The following is a 15,398-nucleotide window of genomic DNA, read 5'->3' as shown; positions in this document are numbered from 1 at the left end:
TTTGCTGCCAATTTTCATATTAATATAAACACACATCCTAGAAATAATTGCAAAATCTATTCTTCCTATATACTTGAATATTACTCACAATAAAATAAAATTAATAACCCAAGGATTGATACTTCTATAATAATCAAAGTAGGATTATTGATATTATTCTGATACTTTGATAAAAAAGTCCCCGTTTAAACAACTTCTATTAAACTAAATTGTTTCTCAAGATATATATATATATATATATATATATAATATATCAAATTTCTAAATTATATAACAAATTAGGGTTGAATCAATGTATATAATAAAAAATGAAAAGAATAATATTATAAAATATACAATTGAAACTGTATACATATGTATACAGAGTATGTAAATATTTACTACATGTATGTAGATATTTCCATACTCTGTATAGTATTTTCGAGTTAGAAACGAAAAACTTTCATATACTTAAATAAATATAAAAAAAGTCTATGAAAGTCACATGCAAGTATGTTTCCTACAACAAAAATTAAAGATTTTTTTATATAAAAGTAACATTATATTTGTTGTTTTATATATAATAGTTTATATGTTACCAAAGAATGAAAATCTGAATTTTTTAAATAAAGTTTACAGATTATGAAGGAAATACAAAAGGCATGTTTTACTTATCAAATCACTTTTTCTTATCATCTTTGCCAACCTTAACTTCTTGTTTCTTATCCTTATCTTCCTTTGTTTCTTTCTTTTCTTTCAATTCCTCTTTTTTGCCTTCTTCAGCATCTCGGTTGGTAAGTTTATTGTTGATTAAATTATGAAGTGCAATAATAGATCTCACCAAAGCAGCTAAATATACCACCAGCATTTGATCATTGGTCTTTACATACAATGAATCAACGAAATGGTCTTGGCTAATATCAGGAAGCAAATTAAAAATATCTTGAAGCTGGTAAACTATTTGATGATTTACAGGTAATTTACCATCCCCAACTTGAACTAGATAATCCCTAATTTCTCTAATCTGAGAGTGAAGGCCTTTCAATCCTAGGAAAGGATATGAATGGATTAGTTATGAAATTTAATTAGCAGTGTTAACACTGTTTAATCACATTGCATCTTGTAAATAAATTTAAAAGTATTGGTAAGAAATGTTTCAAATATTAATTTACATTAAAGTATTGTACATATTGTACAAAATTATTGTAAAAAAAATTAAAAAAGAAAATTAATAAATATACATTATAAAATTATGTAGTTTGAAAGTGCCAAAATATCTGTAAAAATGCAGCTTACATACATGATTTTGTTTTACTATTTCTTTCTAAATATTAAATCAGAAATTTGAAAATGCTAAAATTGAAAGGGTAATTAATAAATATAATTTAATAAACCGTTCAAACCTAATAATTGATTTGTTATCCTCTGTGATAAACTTCCAAAAGTGGTGTCTTTAATATCCCTTAACAAATGTTCCACACCAACTTCTTCAGCTTCTTCAGCACCTATTTCACTTGGAACATGTTCAAAAGTTTTTGATGTGGGAGATCCATCATCATGAACTTCTTCCACAGCTTGATATGCTTCAGTAGGTAAACCTAGATCTTTAGGTTTAGCATCGATAATAACGAGAACAGAATTAGAGCAATAACGACGGATCAGCTCATTAATAGCAACATCATTTTGATGAAGTTTAGGGCCAGTGTGATACCACCCAACAACACGCTCCCTGGCATTTACTTTCTTAAACATTCCATACATATTTTCTAAATAGTCATGATCCAGAAACCAGACTGATCTATCTTTTTCATCTTCATCAAAGGGTACTAAAAAAAATTGTATAAAAGCTTAGTGAAAGAATCAAGTAGACAAAGATAAATTTATGATTGTATACCTGCAAAACTATTCGATACATCCAGAACACCTTTCGCACGCCAACAACCCAATAATACACCGACAACCCGTTTCTGGTTTCCTATTTTGCCCATACGATTAAAATGATCAACCACACTTAATAAAACGAGTGGATGAACCACAACTTTACTAATAGACACATCCTGAGTCGGCATTTTTAAGCACTTTGTATTAATTCTTTATATTAAGATACTAGTTCGAAAATGATTCTCAAAAATTTGACTGTCAATTGTCATGTCAGATTTACCAACATTCAAAGATGCCATATATTTTCAAATCAATTTTCCTTATCTATGTTTCAAATGTTCTGAAAAAATATAAAAATATAAATATTTTTTTTTATAAATAATAATTGATTATAAGATGCAAAATGTATCAAACTTCGATAACGAAAAATGTTTTAAACCTAGGATTTAATTTAAAGCTCATGCTTGAAACAAACTTTTAGTCATTTTTTGACAATAACATTGTGCAACTTCATACTATTTATCTCATGATTCATGTTTTCTTAAAAGTCAAATTGATAAATTTATATAATTTGATAGTTTAATTAATACTCTTAACCATTATTATATTGTCTAAGCTCTTAACGTTAAATAATTATAAATAAAAGCAGAATGTCGCAATTCGCATCACCTCTTCCAAGCCGAGAATTTTTGTGGGATGTTTTTCAAAGGTAATTCTTGTGAAAAACACGTCGCATTAATACAAAAAATGCATCATTAGTATTATATAAATATATATTATATAAATTATATCATTTTATTAGGGTAGACAAAGATCGAAGTGGCTATATATCGGCTGATGAATTACAAGTTGCTCTTTCAAATGGCACTTGGAATCCATTTAATCCAGAAACTGTGAGGCTCATGATAGGTGAATGCAACTATTACATCCTTCTATATTTTATAATGAAAGTCCGTTTTGATTTATACATGAAATTCTTTTTTGTTAGGCATGTTTGATAAACGAAACAGTGGAACAGTAAGCTTTGAAGATTTTGGAGCTCTATGGAAATATGTTACTGATTGGCAAAATTGCTTCAGATCTTTTGATACTGATGGTTCAGGAAATATTGATAAAAATGAATTAAAAACAGCTTTAGTAGCCTTTGGTTATCGTTTATCTGATAATATAGTTGATACTTTAATAAGAAAGTTTGATAGATTTGGCAGAGGTACAATTTTATTCGATGACTTTATCCAGTGCTGTATTATTCTATATGTTAGTACATTTGCAGTAATTAATGAATAAGTACGGAATTTAGTAGGATAATAAAAATAATTTTTAATCTTTTCAGACTCTTACTGCTTCATTCCGCCAATATGATACTGACCAGGATGGTATTATTACCATACATTATGAGCAATTTCTGAGTATGGTTTTTAGTCTAAAAATTTAATTATATTATATGAGGCCAATATTTATCATATGCATGCCAAAACATTAAATTTCTATCTTTAAATAACCATTTTTGAATAACTATTTTCTATATTTGAATGTTAACAAGCAGAAATATATAAATATATGTAATGTTAAATGTGCTTTTTAATTAATGGTAATATGACTATAGGTGATTATCCATACCTTTTATGCACTTGATTATTTTCAAATTTATACATAACGAGTTCTTTTAAAACACAATAAATAAAAGTACTAATATCTATACTATCTTTTCCTTTAGTTGCGGTTTATATTCATGGATAAGAAAGCAATATCATTAAAATTCGTTTCACAAAAATCACTGATAACTTAAAAGCTGGTAAAATTATAATTCAGTATAGGATTCAGTATGAATATAATATACTATTGTTTAAGATATTAATGTTTTTAATTCGTTTCTAATCGATCGATTTGGTTCGTTTCCAATCAATCGTTTTGGTTCAATAAATCGAATGAAAGAAATATTTTTTCATATCTGGCAACTCTTAATATGGGGAAACACTTTGTGTTGGCCACCCTGATTCTTTCAATAAACATCATTAAGTCAAATATAAATATTATAACCAAAAATTGTTTTATATATATGTGACTAAGTAAATATATTCATTTAATTGAACTTTAAAAAAAGTGATTTGCGGATGTGATTGTAAAGAAAGTATTTTAATATAGTGTTTTATAATGGCTGATGCAGCAGCCCGTCAACTACAGTATGAATACAAAGCGGTATAGTAACTTTTAAATAGAGATTTTTTTTATTCTGTACAACTTTTTCACAAAATAACTTATTTCAGAATTCAAATTTGGTTTTGCAAGCTGATGTACGTTTTATTGAACGTCGTAGTAGAGATGAAGCTACAGGAGAAGTGGTTTCACTTGTTGGTAGATTAAGTGGCACTCGTATGGGAGATCGCCACCAAAGGAGTAAACCAGATAAAGCAGAAGAACGTAAAGTCAAGTACGAAAATTATATTATGTATTTCTTTTGATAGAGCAGAGCTAACATAAATTATCTTTTATCAAATTTGCTTTCTTATTTTTGTGTTCAAGAAATGACTAATAATTTGGGGTCGATACTTCTGATTTGATTCAGTGCTTTATTGTATTATGTAATTTATAAGCTAATTTTTCAGACGTCAGAAACGTGATGAAGCACAATATGATTTTACACGAATGAAGGGTGTTACTCTTTTATCTGATGGCGTAGATGAACTAGTAGGCATTGTCTATAGACCAAAAACACAGGAAACAAGGCAAACTTATGAAGTATTACTTAGTTTTATTCAAGAAGCCATAGGGGATCAACCCAGAGACATTTTGTGTGGGGCTGCTGATGAAGTGATAGCAGTTCTAAAAAATGATAAATTAAAAGAGCGTGAGAAGAAAGTTGAAACTGAATCTTTATTGGGTCAATTAGCTGATGAAAGGTATATTTTAAAGAAGTCATACAAGTATTATCACTCTGCGATTATATATGCACCAAATTTTTGATATACTGAAACTTTCTCTACAGATTTGCATTACTTGTGAACTTGGGCAAAAAAATAACAGATTTTGGAAATGATTCCGGGGTTAACACTGTTACTGCATCAGAGGAACAAATTGATGATGCATATGGCATTAATGTGCAGTTTGAAGAATCTGAAGAAGAGGATGATGAAGATGTTTATGGTGAAGTTCGTGATGATGATGGCTTAAGGGGAGAAGATGAAGGTGAAGAAAATGAAGAGCTCACACGATCTATTCATGCTCAAAATGTAAGTAAATATTTGTATGCTTTTGCTTTGTGAATTATTTATTATCTATTACCTGTTATGTTTGCCATTGTGTGTATAAGTAAGTTAAGTTTTGCAAAACTTGTCTTGAAATTAATGAAAAGGAAAATATATTTTATTATTTAGCTTGGGAATGTAGAAGAACTAAAAAAAGATAAATCATTGCATCCTCTCGACATTGATGCTTATTGGCTTCAACGTAGATTAAGCAAAGTTTATAATGATGCTATGGTTTCACAAGCCAAAGCAAAGGAAGTATTAAATGTTCTAAAAGAAGCTAATGATGATAGAGAGTGTGAAAATCAATTAGTCTTACTTTTGGGGTATGATTGTTTTGATTTTATCAAACAGTTGAAGAAGGAACGTCAAATGAGTACGTATATGCAATCTGTACTTTTAGTGAAACAATAAGAAACAATAATATATTTCATATTTTTGTTTAGTTTTGTATTGTACTTTATTGGCATCATCTCAAAGTGAATCAGAACGACAAAAAATAAGAGACAAGATGTGCAGTGATCCAGCTTTGAAAAAAATCTTAAATCAGTTAGATACTGGTAAAGGCGTTGATGATGATGGATCCGGGGGAAATATGATGGATCATGATGGAACCAATAGTAATTCAAATGGGTTATCCCATGGTCGGAAAGGAGATGTTAGCTCTAAGGGTGAAAATTCCCAGGTTTGTTCTATGTGGTAATATTTACTTGTCCTGTTGAATCGCATTATATTCCTTACATTCTCATATCAAGTTTTTTTCAAAGCTTAATTTAAAAATGTAATTTTGTAGAATTCTGGGCCTTTACATGTTCTAGAATTAGAAGATCTCATATTTACACAAGGTTCCCATTTAATGGCTAATAAAAGATGTCAGTTGCCAGATGGTTCATACAGAAAACAGAGAAAAGGTGATTTTTATTACAAATGGCTCTGTTGTGTGCCAACAACCTCTTAATCTATTTATATTTTATTATTAATAAAATATATTTAACCATTCTTTATAATCTTTTTTCTAATTTTCAGGCTATGAAGAAGTACATGTGCCTGCTCTGAAACCAACTGCTTTTAAAAGTGATGAAGAACTCATAGCAATCAGCAAATTACCAAAATATGTTCAACCTGTATTTGAAGGTTTCAAAAATCTTAATCGTATTCAAAGCAGATTATACAAAGCTGCACTGGAATCTGATGAAAATCTTTTACTTTGTGCCCCTACTGGTGCTGGCAAGACAAATGTTGCTTTATTAACCATGATGCGAGAAATTGGAAAACACATCAATTCAGATGGCACTATTAATGCTGATGAATTTAAAATTATCTATGTTGCTCCGATGAGATCTCTTGTACAAGAAATGGTTGGAAATTTTGGTAAAAGATTGGGCTGTTATAATTTGAAAGTGTCCGAGTTAACTGGTGATCATCAACTGACAAGAGAACAAATTGCTGCAACACAAGTGATAGTATGCACTCCAGAAAAATGGGATATTATTACCAGAAAAGGTGGTGAGAAAACCTTCACGACTATGGTTCGTTTGGTAATCATTGATGAAATTCATCTTCTTCATGATGAAAGGGGCCCTGTTCTTGAAGCGCTTGTTGCAAGAACCATTCGTAATATTGAAACATCTCAAGAAGATGTAAGGTTAATTGGTTTATCAGCTACACTTCCCAATTATGAAGATGTGGCAACTTTTCTTCGAGTCAAAAGACAAACTGGTTTATTCTATTTTGATAACAGTTTTAGACCAGTAGCATTGGAACAGCAATATATTGGTGTCACTGAGAAGAAGGCTTTGAAAAGATTCCAGGTTATGAATGAAATAGTTTATGAAAAAACTATTGAGCATGCTGGTAGAAACCAAGTGTTAGTTTTTGTTCATAGCAGAAAGGAAACTGCAAAAACAGCTCGTGCAATTCGTGATATGTGCCTGGAACGAGATACCCTTGGTCAGTTCTTGAGGGAAGGTTCTGCTAGTGTTGAAGTATTGAGGACTGAGGCAGAACAGGTTAAAAATGCAGAATTACGGGATTTATTACCATATGGATTTGCTATTCATCATGCGGGTATGACTAGAGTAGATAGAACACTTGTTGAAGATTTGTTTGCTGATAGGCACGTACAAGTACTTGTGTCAACTGCAACCTTAGCATGGGGTGTGAATTTACCAGCTCACACAGTAATAATTAAAGGAACTCAAGTATACAATCCTGAAAAAGGACGTTGGGTTGAATTAGGAGCTTTAGATGTTCTTCAAATGTTAGGTCGAGCTGGTAGACCCCAATATGATACAAAAGGCGAAGGAATACTTATTACTAACCACAGCGAATTGCAATATTATTTATCTCTTCTTAACCAACAGCTGCCTATAGAATCCCAAATGATAGCAAAAATGCCTGATATGATGAATGCTGAAATTGTATTAGGTTCAATTCAAAACATTAGAGATGCAGTTACTTGGTTAGGGTATACATATTTATACATAAGAATGATGAGAAATCCTACTTTGTATGGAATTTCTCATGATGCAGCAAAAGATGACCCATTGTTGGAATTGCATAGAGCTGATCTTGCCCATACAGCTGCACTGCATTTAGATAGAAGTGGTTTAATCAAGTATGATCGAAAAACTGGGCATTTCCAATGTACGGAGTTAGGAAGAATAGCATCACATTATTATTGTACATATGATACTATGCTCACATACAACCAACTACTGAAACCAACTTTGAGCGAAATTGAGCTATTCAGAGTGTTTTCATTATCTGGTGAATTTAGAAATATCACTGTTAGAGAAGAAGAAAAACTTGAACTTCAAAAATTAATGGAACGTGTTCCCATTCCAATTAAGGAAAATATTGAAGAACCTTCTGCCAAAGTAAATGTACTTTTGCAGGCTTATATATCTCAACTAAAATTGGAAGGATTTGCATTGATGGCTGATATGGTTTATGTTACTCAATCTGCGGCTAGATTGTTGAGAGCTATATATGAAATTGTTTTGCACAAAAAATGGGCTCAACTTGCAGATAAATCTTTGTCATTATGTAAAATGATTGATAGAAGAATGTGGCAATCTATGTGCCCTCTCAGACAGTTTAAGAAAATGCCACAAGAAATTGTGAAAAAACTGGAAAAGAAAAACTTTCCTTGGGAAAGACTCTATGATTTGGGCCCAAATGAAATTGGAGAGTTAATTCGAGCTCCTAAATTGGGAAAAATTGTACACAAGTATGTACATCAGTTCCCTAAACTTGAAATGTCTACACATATACAACCAATCACCAGATCTACTCTGCGAGTTGAATTAACCGTAGTTCCTGATTTTCAATGGGATGAAAAAGTTCATGGACTTTCGGAAGCTTTTTGGATTCTTGTGGAAGATGTTGATTCAGAAGTAATTCTTCATCATGAATATTTTTTGTTAAAACAGAAATATTGTCAGGATGAACATTTGATCAAATTTTTTGTTCCTGTATTTGAACCATTGCCTCCTCAATATTTCTTGCGTATTATTTCTGATCGTTGGATAGGAGCCGAAACCCACTTACCAGTTTCATTCAGACATTTATTACTACCAGAAAAAAATTTACCTCCTACAGAATTATTGGATTTACAACCTTTACCAGTAACTGCATTAAGAAATGAAAAGTTTGAGGCATTATATGCAGATAAATTCCCGCAATTCAATCCTATTCAGACCCAAGTTTTCAATGCTGTTTACAATAGTGGAGATAATATTTTTATTGGTGCACCTACTGGTTCCGGAAAAACAACCATAGCTGAATTTGCAGTGTTGAGAATGTTCTCTCAACAACCGAATGGTCGGTGTGTATACTTGGTATCAAAAGAAACTTTGGCTGAGTTAGTATTCAATGATTGGCACAATAAGTTTACTGTAATGCTTGGAAAGAAAGTTGTTCATCTGACTGGTGAAACAGCAACAGATTTGAAGTTGTTGGCAAAAGGACAAATTATAATAACAACAGCTGATAAATGGGATGTTTTATCAAGACGGTGGAAGCAAAGAAAAAATGTACAAAATATTCAGTTATTTATTGCTGATGAGTTGCATTTGATTGGCGGTGAAGATGGTCCTGTCTTAGAAATAGCTTGTGCTCGAATGAGATATATCTCATCACAGATTGATAAACCTATTAGAATTATTGCTTTATCTTCATCATTATCTGATGCTAAAGATGTCGCACAATGGTTGGGATGCAATGCTAATTGTACCTTCAACTTTCATCCAAGTGTTAGACCAGTGCCTTTAGAATTACATGTACAGGTACATTTAATTTTTTTATAACCTAGTTTAATTATTTTTTAAAAATATATCATTATTAAATTAACACTTAATCCTACTTAAAAATGAAATCAATTTTGTTGAGCTTGTACTTATAAATATTTATTTTAATATAATATCTCTCAGGGTTTCAACATCACTCACCATGCATCAAGAATAATGGCAATGAATAAGCCAGTATATAATGCAATAATGAAACACAGCCCACATAAACCAGCAATTGTATTTGTATCGACTAGAAAGCAAGCTCGATTAACAGCAATTGAGCTGCTTACTTATTGTGCAGCTGAAGGTCAACCTAACAAATTTTTCCATGCTGAAGAAGAAGATATCAAACCATTTTTAGACAGAATGAATGATAAAGTAGGCTATAAAAAATAAATCAGATACATATTAACATCATAAATTTTTATTAAAGTTTAAACTAATTAATTTGCATTGAATTATGTTTTTAAGCAGCATTTTATTAGCTTAACTTAGAGTTTCAATTACTCAAAAATATTAATGTTTAAAGACCATGTTGTGTTTAAAATAGCATGTTGTGGAAAGTACATGAATATGTTTGAATTAATTTTCAGACTCTGAAGGAAACACTTCTTCAAGGAGTTGCATATCTTCATGAAGGATTGTCATGCACTGATCATAGATTGGTTGAACAATTATTTGATTCTGGTGCCGTGCAAGTAGCTGTTGTGTCCAGAGATTTGTGCTGGGGTTTAAATATTGCTGCTCATCTTGTTGTTGTGATGGATACTCAATTTTATAATGGCAAAGTAAATAAGATTAATTTTTTTTAATAAGTTTTTATTTTTCTTTTGTCATGATGATCAAAATCCTTGCGCACTGATATACGGATGACAGTATTGGTTCCCAGTTCAACTTGATAAGTTAAATTGGGCTGAATAAAGTTTTAAACTATATTATTATAAATATGTGATGTTCAATAATTTATTCAGTATATTATTTTAGATTCATGTTTATGAAGACTATCCCATTACTGATGTCTTGCAAATGTTAGGGCGAGCAAATAGACCACATGATGACAATGATGCAAAATGTGTGTTATTATGCCAAAGTTCCAAAAAAGATTTCTTTTTGAAATTTGTAAATGAATCATTGCCTGTTGAAGTAAGTTTATAATATATTTTAATAACATTACTTCAATACAATTACTTTCCTACTAAGAAAAATAACAATTTATTAATCCCCTAATAATCAAATAAATTTCAGAGCCATTTAGATCATAGACTTCACGATCATTTTAATGCTGAAATTGTAACAAAGACAATAGAAAATAAACAAGATGCAGTAGATTATATGACGTGGACATTTTTATATAGAAGATTAACTCAAAACCCAAATTATTATAGTTTGCAAGGAGTTACACATAGGTAAGATAAATTGTAAATATGATTTTTTGTGTGTGTATATCTTAAAATTCAAATGGTAGAAGTTTTGTGTTAATGAATTCAAAATCTAATGAATTAATGACAGGAGTAATTACAATTTTTCAGGCATTTATCTGATCATTTATCAGAGCTGGTGGAAACAACTTTAAATGACTTGCAGAACTCTAAATGTATAACCATTGAAGATGAAATGGATTGTGTACCGCTGAACTTAGGAATGATAGCAGCCTACTACTATATAAACTATACTACTATAGGTATAAACTGTTCAAATAAACTGCTTCATAAAAAGTAAAATACTAATTTTAATAATGAACTTTTAGAATTATTCAGTTTATCATTGAATAGCAAAACTAAGATTCGTGGGTTGCTTGAAATTATATCATCGGCGGCTGAATATGAAGATGTTGTTGTGCGTCATCATGAAGATGGTTTACTAAGAACACTTGCATCTAGATTGCCAAATAAATTAGTTGGACCAAAAGGCACACAACCTAAGTAGGAACATCAAAATCATGCTATGGTCATTGCATTATTTTTTTTAACTATATTTATTTTTAGATATAATGACCCACACATTAAGACAAATCTACTTTTGCAAGCTCATTTGAGTCGCTTGCAGTTAGGGGCAGAGTTGCAAGGAGATACAGAGAAAATTCTGGCAAAGGTAAGATGTTTTTTTATTTCTTGATTTAATGGCAATGTAAGATTTTGTAAGTTTTTCTTGAAACTTGTATTAATTAATTGTGGTGTGTTTAATTGCAGGCAATTAGATTGATTCAAGCGTGTGTTGATGTTTTGAGTTCTAATGGTTGGTTGTCGCCGGCCGTAGCTGCTATGGAATTAGCACAAATGGTTACACAAGCCATGTGGAGTAGAGATTCATATCTAAAACAATTACCACACTTCACAAATGACATTATTAAAAGATGTACAGATAAGGTCTGCACTATTCTATATTTGTTATATTTATTGTAAATCAAAAGAAGCAACAAATTTAAATTTTTAATTTTTATCACTGCAATTTTCTTGTATATGAAATAACCAATTCAAAAGTATGAACGGTTTAAAAATATGAACTATGCAAAAGGTGAATTGATCTAATTTTCATGTTTCAATATTTACAGAAAATTGATACCGTTTTTGACATCATGGAACTTGAAGACGATGATAGATCTAAATTATTAATGATGACAGACAGTCAAATGGCTGATGTTGCCAAATTTTGTAATAGGTATCCTAATATAGAAATGTCTTATGAAGTAGAGGAAGAAGATAATATTCACTCGGGGGCTTCTATAAATGTTGTGGTCAGTTTAGAGAGAGAAGATGATGTAACTGGCCCTATTATAGCCCCATTTTTCCCTCAGGTATATTAAAGTGTTTTATCTATTCAACATGCTATATTTTATAACTACTTAACCAAATATTTCATTACAGAAACGAGAAGAAGGATGGTGGGTTGTTATTGGTGACCCAAAATCGAATTCCTTGCTTTCTATCAAGAGGTTAACTTTGCAGCAAAAAGCAAAGGTTTTTATTCATTAATGTTTTCATCTATTCATATGATATAATTCTAATTTATTTAATAAATATATTTTTATTCAATCTTTCAGGTGAAATTGGATTTTATAGCACCAAGTCCTGGGTCTCATTCTTACACACTGTATTTCATGAGTGATGCTTACCTTGGCTGCGATCAAGAATATAAGTTTTCTATTAATGTATTAGATTATGTATCTAGTAATAGTGATTCTGATTGAAAATTCTATTTAGAATGTATTATTTTAATAGATTTTTTTAATTTTGTGATTACATAAGAATATAAAACACAACCATATTATGTTTTATTTCAACAGCATGATTTTAATAATTTAATAAATTGAATTCATAATTCTAAATAAAAAAAAATCTTTAATTTTATTATTATAATTATATTTAATTCATTAGAAAATAGAGCAAACAATATAGGCTTTAATAGGGCTTTAATTTTTATTCAATTCAGTTTGATTTTTTATTTATTTATAACTTAAAATTAAACCTCTCATTTCAATTTAAAGTGATAATTAAATTCTGGTGGACTATAAACACATATCTAATGTATAATATTTCAGAAATAAAAAATATAGTAAAATATTTATATAATAAAAATATATAATTAATAAATATTTTATTATAAATAAAATGAATATCGATTTATGTTATTCAATAGTTGATTATTATTAAATGTATGATCAATTTAAAATTTTAAATTAAATTTAATGGTTTGCTATCGCTCCTCGTAATACTTTTAACAAATTCAAATTCTCTAAGCTTCGCGCGCTTATTTTACGTTCACGACATGACTGGTAGTCTGCCTCACCAATGTAAGGCGTTCATTGTTCCCCAACTCCTGGCTATTGGTCTCTAATTTGTTGGTGCGTTGACCAATCATTGGAAAACTGTTGAAAATACCCAATGTAGGTCAGCAAACTTTATAGTTTCTTGTCACGTTGACTTTTACTAATAACGTGGTATGAAGGATAAACAAATATTTTCACTTGTCGGAAATATTCGAAGCTTATTAGGCAAAATGGCTGTCCATTTTGATTTGACATGTAAAATTTTCACTTATAAATGTTTTTATCGGTTGGTGTTTATTAATAGGTGACGTGATTTTTAAATCTGCGAATAATTTTGACATGGAGCAAACTCAATTAACTGGTGATGGACAAGTTATGATCGGAGGGCAAGCCGTCCAAGTGATACATATGAATCAGCCTCAAGTTCTCCAAGGTGCTAATGGTCCTATAGTCGTACATGCTATTCCACAATCTGGGCAAACTATACAGGTAAATAAGTGTAATATAAATTATGTGGAAAATATAAATATTTAAGAAGTCCTCGAGTCCATGTCAGAGCAACCGTTTCAATACAATTGTTTATAATGCTTCAATGAAAGTTCTGTAATATTTCGTTCTAAGAATTATCATCATGTAATAGTCCTTTCCTTATAAATTAAATAGCAACTCACATATTCATAGGTGGCAAATCCCAGTGGTCAAAATTTGCAGCAAATACAAGTATTACCTGTCTCCAGTCTTCAAAATACTGCTAGTAATGGTCAAATAGTACTACAACAGCAACCTCAACCTCAGCAAGCTCAAATCATTCAAACATCTGATGGGCAAACATATATTTATCAGCCTATGTCGGCTATAGAAAACAGTGTGCCTGCACAAGCACCTCAAGCACAACCCACTGGTTTAAGTAAGAATTGAAAAAAATATATATTTATATTGACATATTTATTAATCAATTTATTTTCCAGTCATAAACCTTAATGGAAATCTTGTACAAATCAATGGTACTGCTCAACAGCAACCCACAGTTAATAATACACAAGCAATACAACAGCTTGCACAACAGCAAATAGTTCAAAATGGCAATGTCGTCATGGTTGGTTAATTATAGATATATTTAATATATTGAATTAAGTTTTATATTTATATACATATATATGAATTTATCTCTTCGCAAAGATGGTTCCAAGTACATCTGCTGCAACTGTTCCACAATTTGCCCCAAGGGTTAATATTCCTGGTGAATTCTTAGAAGAAGAACCTTTGTATGTCAATGCTAAACAGTACCGGAGGATATTAAAAAGGCGACAAGCACGTTCTAAATTAGAAGCTGAAGGAAAAATTCCCAAAGAAAGACCAGTAAGTTTTATGCATAATTATGTTGCATATTTCAACTATTGTAGAAACAATTTCTCTTTATTAATCTTATCTTACTTTTTTTATTTGAATTAAAGTTGACAATTTTTTCTAAACAGAAATATCTACATGAATCTCGACATCGACATGCCATGAATAGGATCCGTGGAGAAGGAGGAAGATTTCATTCGGGTTCAGTTAAGAAGAAACGGTATTTATTTCATTAATTCAAAATAAATAGTTGTATATTATTTAACATATATAATTTCAGTGCAAGAAATGTTGCAACGTCTGTTGAAGGACAAGTTATAATCCAAAGTAGTACAACTAGTACAGCTTCAAATTGTACGGATGGAAATGAAATATCGAATCAACAAATTTCTATTCATCCAACACCGATACAGCCAATGCCAATGCAAAATATTATGCTAGATGTAAAATATGATAGCTCTTGTGTTTAGGTCAAAATTAGTTATAATTCAATTCAAGCCCTTCACAATGTAAGTGTAATATATAATTAGAGATTTAAGTGATAAATTTTATATGTATATGTATATATATAAATATTCTGTCAAGTACCTTAACATAGAATATTGTTTTTAGATACCAAAATAGATTATAATTTGTTTATATGAATTCAAATTTGACATAATATTTTTTAATTTAATAAAAATGACTGTTATAAAATAATTAGTATTTTTACCTTTATACTAGAAATGTAATTTTATAATTTAGTAAAACATAATAAATTTATTTACACGATCTGTTTTTATTCCTTGTTGTTTGAAGCTCATGCCATGAAGGTATACCTTCTGTAATTAATATCAAATTGGCAGTAGTAATTTTCTTATCATAATCAATGGGTTTTGCCTAATGGTT

The 15,398-nt window shown here is 30.3% G+C and overlaps 4 protein-coding genes across 6 annotated transcripts; 3 read left to right on the top strand and 1 right to left on the bottom strand.

Annotated features, from left to right (window-relative positions):
- Nucleotides 1-560: 560 nt before the first annotated feature.
- LOC113372191 (26S proteasome non-ATPase regulatory subunit 7) lies at nt 561-2,181 on the bottom strand. The gene is made up of 3 exons (XM_026612516.1): nt 1,874-2,181; nt 1,383-1,805; nt 561-1,026 (listed from the first exon to the last, which is right to left on the bottom strand). Exons 1-3 carry the CDS (start codon nt 2,046-2,048, stop codon nt 659-661), a joined length of 966 nt encoding a protein of 321 aa, XP_026468301.1. The 5' UTR covers nt 2,049-2,181; the 3' UTR covers nt 561-658.
- A 210-nt stretch (nt 2,182-2,391) lies between these two features.
- Nucleotides 2,392-3,401, top strand: LOC113372192 (programmed cell death protein 6). Its single transcript, XM_026612517.1, has 4 exons — nt 2,392-2,569; nt 2,663-2,769; nt 2,849-3,117; nt 3,194-3,401. The coding sequence occupies exons 1-4, from the start codon at nt 2,511-2,513 to the stop codon at nt 3,293-3,295; spliced, it is 537 nt and encodes a 178-aa protein (XP_026468302.1). The 5' UTR covers nt 2,392-2,510; the 3' UTR covers nt 3,296-3,401.
- Nucleotides 3,402-3,914: 513 nt separating this feature from the next.
- On the top strand, nt 3,915-12,651 carry LOC113372315 (putative U5 small nuclear ribonucleoprotein 200 kDa helicase). The gene is made up of 19 exons (XM_026612636.1): nt 3,915-4,059; nt 4,128-4,291; nt 4,467-4,760; nt 4,847-5,090; nt 5,235-5,481; nt 5,552-5,790; nt 5,899-6,016; nt 6,132-9,394; nt 9,539-9,775; nt 9,991-10,185; nt 10,382-10,540; nt 10,643-10,803; nt 10,927-11,078; nt 11,145-11,319; nt 11,383-11,488; nt 11,587-11,763; nt 11,949-12,191; nt 12,262-12,354; nt 12,438-12,651. The coding sequence occupies exons 1-19, from the start codon at nt 4,015-4,017 to the stop codon at nt 12,582-12,584; spliced, it is 6,459 nt and encodes a 2,152-aa protein (XP_026468421.1). The 5' UTR covers nt 3,915-4,014; the 3' UTR covers nt 12,585-12,651.
- Nucleotides 12,652-13,191: 540 nt separating this feature from the next.
- LOC113372862 (nuclear transcription factor Y subunit alpha) lies at nt 13,192-15,043 on the top strand. Of its 3 annotated transcripts, XM_026613199.1 has the most exons (7): nt 13,192-13,280; nt 13,468-13,652; nt 13,845-14,070; nt 14,132-14,259; nt 14,343-14,522; nt 14,639-14,730; nt 14,791-15,043. In XM_026613199.1, exons 2-7 carry the CDS (start codon nt 13,503-13,505, stop codon nt 14,978-14,980), a joined length of 966 nt encoding a protein of 321 aa, XP_026468984.1. In that variant the 5' UTR covers nt 13,192-13,280; nt 13,468-13,502; the 3' UTR covers nt 14,981-15,043. The 3 variants fall into 3 exon arrangements, with proteins under 3 accessions (XP_026468984.1, XP_026468985.1, XP_026468983.1); XM_026613200.1 differs by lacking the exon at nt 13,192-13,280 and having other exon boundaries at nt 13,294-13,652; nt 13,845-14,064; XM_026613198.1 differs by lacking the exon at nt 13,192-13,280 and having other exon boundaries at nt 13,296-13,652.
- The last annotated feature ends 355 nt before the right edge of the window (nt 15,044-15,398 follow it).

This window comes from Ctenocephalides felis, unplaced genomic scaffold (assembly GCF_003426905.1).
Source record: "Ctenocephalides felis isolate EL2017-DRISC unplaced genomic scaffold, ASM342690v1 CF-g0.4_SCAFFOLD_01604, whole genome shotgun sequence".
In the NCBI taxonomy this organism is placed as follows: Eukaryota; Metazoa; Arthropoda; class Insecta; order Siphonaptera; family Pulicidae; genus Ctenocephalides; species Ctenocephalides felis.
The sequence above is the reverse complement of the archived record's forward strand: the minus strand, read 5'-3'. Positions and strand labels throughout refer to the sequence as shown.